We start from the raw sequence: 8,155 nt of genomic DNA, 5'->3' as shown, positions 1-8,155 counted from the left end.
AAATATCATGTATTTATTTTGTCAGTAAAGAACATACTATATCTGATTTTATTCTTTGAAATAAAAGTTAGTTACACCTGATTAGTTTAGGGTGTTTTAAAATACCATTGACATTCTTTACATGAATGATACTGAATATTAACCCATAAAGCTTTTTAGGAACTTGTTAGGTCATCCAAAAATGCCTGAATGTTAGAATTTGAACTAAGATTGTGTTGAAACACATTTCAGTAATACTATAGTACTTCAAAGCTAAATAATAAAATTATAAGTGCAGATTTATGTGAATGCCACTTTTTCATAGGAAAGAAAAAGAAAAAGAAAAAGAAAAATCCACCCTTTTTCATTTTTTAGGAGAATTTTCCCACTATACAATAAAAAGTAAGACACGTACCAATGTACGATTGTACTGTACGTATACAAAGTCTACTTTTTGATACGGCCAAATACTCAGACACCTCCAAAAAAAATTGATTCATTTCGCCGTTACAACTCTGTGAATTATCTTCCGTTACAGTTACCATAACCATAATACTCTCGGAAAAATTGTCTAACTATCCTCCATAACCATCACCTCACGGTCGCCGTCATCTTCGCCGTCGTCTTCACCATCCTCATCAAGCCACCGCTCCACCGGAGCACACTCCGCCTTATGACGGAACTTCCAGTCAAGCGCTTGACACGCACGCGAGCAATAATTCACCGCACCACAAACCGAACACCTTCGAAACTCGTGCTTCCGCGTCTCCGGCCTCCCACAACTCGCGTGCGAACAGAGCCTCAAACCCGAACCGTTCGATCCGCCGCGAACGGAAAACCACTCCGACATAAACTTACTCGACGGATGCGGCTCCGGCGCCGGAACATTACATCCAAAATCGCTCAAAAGTGGACATCCAGACACCGCGACGTTTCGGAGTTGAGATTGAAGATTGGCGTTAACTAACTGACGCGCGGCGGCGTCGGTGGACAGGACGCCGGCGAGTTCACGTGCGTTAGCCTGAATAAGAAACCGCCTCCCCTCGGAGATATTCTGTTTCACACCGTAACCGTCTTGTAAACAGTGTCCAAGCTCACGGAGCGCGTCGATATGGCCGAGAAAAGCCGCTCTGGCGCAGAGAGCAACGCCGGCACGGAGGTCCTTATCACTTTTGGTACCGCCGCTCCCGTTAAACTGTATAACCGCAAGCGAGTAAAGTGCACGCGCGTGAGAGTTCATCGCAGCTTTCGCCATAAGCGAAGCACCGCTCCCTCTGTTTTGCAAACAGTAAAACCGAATCTGCAAACAAATAGAAAAAGAAAATAAATCAAAACAATTCATTTCAATAAATAATTTCATAGATCTCAAATTTTATTTCCATTTTGTTTTTCAATTTTAGAGTAATTAAATCTTAATACTAACCATTCCCAAGGTATAACAGGCTTCAACATTCCCTGCCTCAGCACACTGTTTAAGAAATCTTTGTGCCGATTCGCACCAGTTTTTCGCTCTGATGCAGAAAGTTCTTGGAGAAGCTTTTGATAACACAAGAGAATGAAGTGCTAATCTTTTGAATCTTTTACACCTGTTCCACAAAAATCAACAAAATAATCAAAATCTATTTCATGAAACAAAGCAAAACAAAACAACCAAACAAATCGTAGAAATGAGACAAGGAACCGTACGTTGATAAAACGGTTACAAAATCGGAAGGTGAAGTGGCTGTAGAACTTAGCCTGCAGAAGATAGAAATAACAATATCATCTGGCAAAGCCTCGAAGAAATCATATTCCGATGAAGCTTTCTCAAAACATTTCTTTGGTCTCTTTCCACAAAAAATAGTTTCCTTGGAAATATGCATGTCCTTCTTTCTCTTCCCAAAGGAACACATCACTGTTTCAGGTTCTAGATAACAAGAGCCTCTTCTTGTTCTCATATTTCCAGATTATATCTCTCTATATTTTTCTCTCTTGTTTGAGAGATAAAAGAAATGGGAAAATTAATGAAGCAAAGGGTTATATATATAAGAGGGTAATGTTGACACCAGAAAACAACAAGAGCAACGACACAGCCGAACTCACAAAATACTATTAAAATAATTATTATTGGGAGGAGTACTATAGAACTAGTACTTAATTACATAAACGACCCTAAAGTTGTCGTTTATTTGGGTCAAACATTGTTGACCAAGATCCGCATAATCTTTGGTGTGAATGTTAAATAGCCTTCTCTTTTGTGCTGCAAAAATGCTTTTCCCTTGTCTGCACGCATTTCATTTTGAACACTCTTTTTTATCTTTGTCCTTTTATCATGAAATGAAAAATAAAGTGACTTGAATTCACTCTCTAAATATACTTGAGTTTGTTTCAAAAACGGTTATAAATAAGGTCAGTTATTATTTTTTCTCAAATTCAACATTACCCCCATGTTTCAAACAACTTACGTGATTCACGGGTGCGCGTGATGCACACTCTATATGGTATTGAAGTGGGGAAAGAAATTCGGGAAGCTATTCCTGGGCACTCGTTTAAGACAGAAACTTGTTTCAGGGTCAAAACTACGATTCAACAAACTGTTCTTGTTCAGTTACACTAGTTTGTTTCACTTGCGTGTTTTTCTGTTTTTTCATACTAATTTTTATACTTGTCTTTTCTACTCTATATTTATCATTCACATCCAATTATGTAAGAAACGTGATGTAGAGAACAAATGACTAATCACTATTTTTTTATCTATGAAATATTGTCACGAAACTGTGCCTGACATGCCTAAAATAGAAAAACAATTGATGACATAACAATTTCCTTTACCATAAAAACCTTAAAATCAGTTAAACTTTACCCATCAAACTTTTAATAATTTTTCAATATTACAAAATTCGTTGGATTAAAAGTTATCTATGTTATATCATAGATTATGTTAATAAAACATAATATTAATAAAAATGATTAGAAGTTGTAATTTGATTTTTTCTAAAGAAATCTAATATTTGGTTATGCCGAAGTAATATGAATCATTTGTATTCAACAGAGTCGTCCAATATAATATATAGTTGGTGTGTATTAAAGTACAAAATACAACTTTGAACATTTTAGGTTTAGGTTGTATGTTCGTTGCCTTTATATAGACATATCAATATCACATTTCATTTTTTAATCACTTTAGTTTTATTCAATAATATTCTTCTCAATTTTCTCTCTTCATCTTCTTCTTGAAACCTTAATTGTTCCATCACTTTCAATAAATTACTATTAGTGAGCCCTATTACAATTCAAAGAGAATCTGTAATGGCAAACAGAAACACAACATCAACGCAATTTCCAACAAATCTACGAATTTCAAAAGGGAGAAATATGAGAGGTGGGTCGCGCAGATGAAGGTCGTCTTCAGATTTCAAGATGTGGCTGAAATCGTGAACGATGGAGTACCTACATTGGAAGAGAATGCAAACGATGTTCAATAAGTTACGCACAAGGAATGAAGAAGGAACGAAGAAAGAAAGATGGAAAAACTTTGTTCTTTATCCATCAATGTGTATATCCTAACATGTCTGAGAAGATCATTGGAGAAAAAATAACAAAAGAAGTGTGAGACAAATTAAAGAACTTGTACACCAGAGATGAAAAGTTGAAAATGGTGAAGTTAAAAACGCTAAGAAAACAATTTGAGATGACTCAAATGAAAGAAGATAAGTTAGTTTCAGAATTCTTTACGCGTATAGTATTGTTAACATACCATATGAAGACGAATGATGAATCAATCACTCATCTGCAGAAGATTGAGAAGGTGTTGAGATTGCTGACTGCAAACTTTGACTACATTGTTATGTCCATTAAAGAGTCCAATAACCTATATGAGATGAAAGGGGAAGAACTTCAAGCTTCATTGGAGGCTCATGAGATGAGACTGAAGCAGAGGAACTTAGAGAGGGAGGAAGTGGTTGAATAGGAATTGCAAGCAAGATTCATCAAGAAATTTGGGAAAGAAAAGACGAAGTAGAGAAAGAATATTACTAATAATGAGAAGTCAAGCAAGAAATCAAAGAATCATTCTGATTCAATCAAGAAAGTCATGGGCAACAAGTATTCGGGGAAGAAAGTTGACATGATAGAGGTGCATTGTTACAATTGTCAAGGATTTGGTCATTATGCTCGAGATTGTAGAACAAAGAAGGAATATAGAGCAAAAGATGGTGACAAAGTGCAAGATGCACATGTTGGAGAAAGTGACTTTAATGATATGTTGTTACTCATAGAAATACTCAGTCAAATAATGAATAAGCCAATATGTGGTATCTAGATTCCAGGTGCAGCGACCACGTCATTGGTAATAAAAATTAATTTACCAAGTTGGATGAATTAGTTAAGAAGGTGATCAAGTTTACAGATGGCAGGCATGTTACATCAGAGGGAAGAGGAAACATAGTTGTGATGAGAAGGAATGGTCGAAGAGCCAACATTGCTGATGTCTTATATGTACCTTCAATGACAAGTAACTTGATAAGCATATGTCAATTAATTTTTAAAGGGTATAACATGAAGTTGGAAGAAAATATGATGAATGTGTATAATGGTGAAGAAAGGGTGATCTCGAAGTCACCATTGGCAGATGACAAAACCTTCAAGATTGAGATAACATGATTGATCATTAGTGTCTTGCTTTGATTACTGTTGAAGACAAGAATTGGCTATGGCATCACAAGTATAGATACATAAACTTCAAAGGTCTAAGTATGCTCAACCAGAAGAAGGCGATGTATGGTTTACCTCAAGTGAAAAAACCAAGTCAAGTATGTGAGGAATGCTATAAAGAAAAGAAAACTAGGAAGGCATTCAAACATGACTTGTCCATGAAGTCTAGAGAAAAGTTGGAGCTTGTTCACTCTAATGTGTGTGGACCTTTTGATGTAAGGTCGAACGAAAGTAACTGCTATTTCTTAACTTTCATAGATGAACTCACTAGATATATATGGATTTACCTTATCAAAAGGAAAAGTGAGGTAATCACACAGTTCAAGAAGTTTAAATTGCATGTCGAGAAGCAAAGTGGGTGCAAGTTAAAGAAACTTAGAACTTTTGGTGGTGGTGAATACACCTCTATAGAGCTTGCAAGATTTTACATGGATGAAGGTATATAACATGTGGTCATTGCAACCTATACACCATAGCATAATGGTATAACTAAGAGGAGAAATATAAGTATATTGAACATGGAATAGAAATAAAAGTATACTGAATATGAAATAGTCGAAAAGACACCTTATGAGGCTTGGACAGGACAAAAGTCAAATGTTAGTCATCTTAGAGTCTTTGGATCAATGTACTTCTGGCATGTACCTGGACAATTGAGGAAGAAACTAGATGATCAAAGTCTGGCTTTAGTACTCATAAGTTATCATTCGACTGATGCATACAAACTATATTCACCAAATGATGATAAATGTAACATCCCGAATTCGATTAATTAATTTAATTTAATTATTTATATTTTTATTTAATTTTTGGTATTTGGTGTGTCATTTACAAGAAATTTGATGATTATATGTGTTGTTGGGGTGTAACGGTAATGGTAGGGTGTGGTGAGAATATAGGAGTTTGGTAGAATAATTAGAAAATAACTAAAATATTAGTATTTTTAATTAATATTAAAAATAAATAAAAATAGAAATTTGTGGCTTTATATTAGGAATTATTTAATTAATTATATAATAGAGAAGATAGGAGTTAGTAGAAAAATAACGGACAGTGATGATATTTAAGAGAATAAGTTGTAGTAAAAGAAATATATAAACTGAGAATTAAGTTTTATTTATAAATAGGAGATTGGGTGGAAAATTAAATTTATCATTAATATGAGTTTAATAATTAAATTAAAAAAATATAATAAAGTGAGTTTGGGGTGATAATATGAATTAAAAATGTTGAGGACTAATGAGATAACTAAAAAGAATTGTGTAGAAAATCCTAAGTATATACTCTAAAAGGTGAGAGAGAGTTAGATTTCATCGAATTCTTAAAAAACTCGAGAAAGAGGTAAGAAGAGAACCCTAGAGATAGAAGAGGAGAGGAAAATTATTGGAGAAGAGCTTTCTTGCTGGAATTTTAAGGTAAGGGGGAGAAGAGTTTTCAATAGGGCTTATGCATGAGGGGTATGGTAGAGGAGTCCTTAACCTTTAATATGGTATTGAGTTGTTCATGAAATTTTGAGTTTCTATGATATTATGATGTTGATTGGCTGAATTGATGTGTATTTTCGTGTATAATTTGGTATGTGATTACTATTGTAAAATGTTAATATTTTCCATCATTGTCAGAGGTTTGAAGTTTTGGGGTTAGTATGTTTTCGAGAAAATTGAGAATCATATGTGTTAAATTGTTGTTTTAATAATTAGATAATTGTAGTACGTCGAATTTTGAGGTCGGGACTTTTTACGAAATCAAAATTGGAGGTCTGAAAGGGCTTCTTTGGTGGAAATTGCAGAAAAGTAAATTTTGGATATTTACCCACGAATTCTGGGACTTAGTGACTAACTGACAGCGGGAAAAAAACCCATTTATGGGTGATGTCCGTCAACCTTCACAACTTTAATTATGCATGACAAAAAATATCATAACTTGAGATCAGTGACTCCGTCCGGGACACGGTTCAAAGCGTTGGAAAACTAGCATGTAGTACTATCTATGATGATGCCTTAAAAGGATGAATATGCACTTAATGACGTGAATACACTATTTTACTTAAGGTGTAATGTTGGGTATGTTTTGGGTGACGTAAATTAATTAATTGCATGATTACGTTGCATTGATGAATATTAATAACTGATTTAGAAAATTATTTAATTGTTATAATTAAATCGACAATGATATTTGGTGTTGCTATGTGATTAACAAAAGATGATGTTTTGCATGTATAAATTTGGTTGTATATGGTGTATGAATATTTAAGTTGTGTGATGCTTGTATGTGATTATGCATAATTATTATTGTGGTGGCGGTAGTTCGAAGGGGGAACTACATTATTGTATGCTATTTATGTTTGATGTTATTTAGGGAGCATTGCATGATTAATTGTTGTGGTCCTTATGTTTGCATAATGAGTTAATTAAATTGACGTGTTATTTGAAATATAAATATATTGAGATGAATTATTAGCATGCTTGTGTTGCACTATTGATTGATAATGTGTATTTTGTAATTTTTGTGTGATGTAATCCATAGAGGGGATTACTAGAGTTGTCAATGTATTATGTTAGGATCGGAAGAGGGGTCTTAATCATTGATTTGATGATATGATCATGCATCATAAGGGTTATGTCAAGAGGCATGTCTTCTAGTTCAAAAGAAGGGACTAGTCCCAAGCTTAGAAGATGAGGCTTGGAGCTCAGAACAGGGGGCTTATGGGTTCATAAGAAGGGACTCGGTTCCAAGGAGAATCGAATGTTGAGTTGGTACAACATGTATATGCATAGAGTTGTATAGTCGAGTTGCATTGCATAATAATTTATATGCATAATTGTTGAGTTGTGATTGATTAATGAGTTTGGATGTGAGATTATGATGAGATATTGTGTGAATGAAATCATGTAGAGGATGTTGTTTTATTATCCTACCTTGCAGTATATGCAAATTATTATTGTTTGTTATTTCTCACTCTTTCTATTTTAATGTTACCTTTACATAGGCATCATGTAGATACTCGAGAGTAGAGACGTTGTTGTGAGTGGAAGCTAGCTCCTGGAGCTATTTTCTTTAGTTCCATTGCTTTAGTTTTGGTTATGCTCTGATATGTAACAACGAGGGGAGATTTTCTTTATTTTATGTTAGGATTTTCTAAGAGACAATGTATGCCCTTGTATGTTTATGTTTTGGTATGATGAGCATTTGGAGAAGACTCACAAGTCGATGCTTTTAATTATAATATGCAGTTTTATTATGAGATTTAAATTGGTGTGTGTGTGTGTGTGTGTTATTTATGATTCTGATTGCATGATATCAGGTGAGTTGGATGTCGTGTAAACATCTCAAGTACATATAAGATAAATTGATGTCATATAAACATCCTAAGTTCAATTCTATGCATTAAAATATTGTGTTGCATGTTTTTTTTTAAATTAAGTGTTACATGATCAACAAGTGTTTTTTTAGAGGTGTAACATCCCATGTGAAAATATTGTGA

At 34.3% G+C, this 8,155-nt stretch overlaps 1 protein-coding gene across 1 annotated transcript; it reads right to left on the bottom strand.

The window, feature by feature from the left end:
- Window positions 1-278: 278 nt before the first annotated feature.
- LOC127105350 (F-box protein At1g67340) lies at window positions 279-2,048 on the bottom strand. Its single transcript, XM_051042520.1, has 3 exons — window positions 1,666-2,048; window positions 1,403-1,565; window positions 279-1,279 (listed from the first exon to the last, which is right to left on the bottom strand). The coding sequence occupies exons 1-3, from the start codon at window positions 1,914-1,916 to the stop codon at window positions 551-553; spliced, it is 1,143 nt and encodes a 380-aa protein (XP_050898477.1). The 5' UTR covers window positions 1,917-2,048; the 3' UTR covers window positions 279-550.
- Window positions 2,049-8,155: the final 6,107 nt, after the last annotated feature.

This window comes from Lathyrus oleraceus, chromosome 7 (assembly GCF_024323335.1).
Source record: "Lathyrus oleraceus cultivar Zhongwan6 chromosome 7, CAAS_Psat_ZW6_1.0, whole genome shotgun sequence".
In the NCBI taxonomy this organism is placed as follows: domain Eukaryota; kingdom Viridiplantae; phylum Streptophyta; class Magnoliopsida; order Fabales; family Fabaceae; genus Lathyrus; species Lathyrus oleraceus.
The sequence above is the reverse complement of the archived record's forward strand: the minus strand, read 5'-3'. Positions and strand labels throughout refer to the sequence as shown.

What these genes read in the sequence shown, in the direction of transcription:
- LOC127105350 (XM_051042520.1), bottom strand. Translation starts at nt 1,916, where the DNA reads ATGAGAACAAGAAGAGGCTCTTGTTATCTAGAACCTGAAACAGTGATG. An exon ending in TTTGTAACCGTTTTATCAAC is followed by an intron (nt 1,566 to 1,665) that starts GTACGGTTCCTT and finishes TTTGTGGAACAG; the next exon opens with GTGTAAAAGATTCAAAAGAT. An exon ending in CCTGTTATACCTTGGGAATG is followed by an intron (nt 1,280 to 1,402) that starts GTTAGTATTAAG and finishes ATTTGTTTGCAG; the next exon opens with ATTCGGTTTTACTGTTTGCA.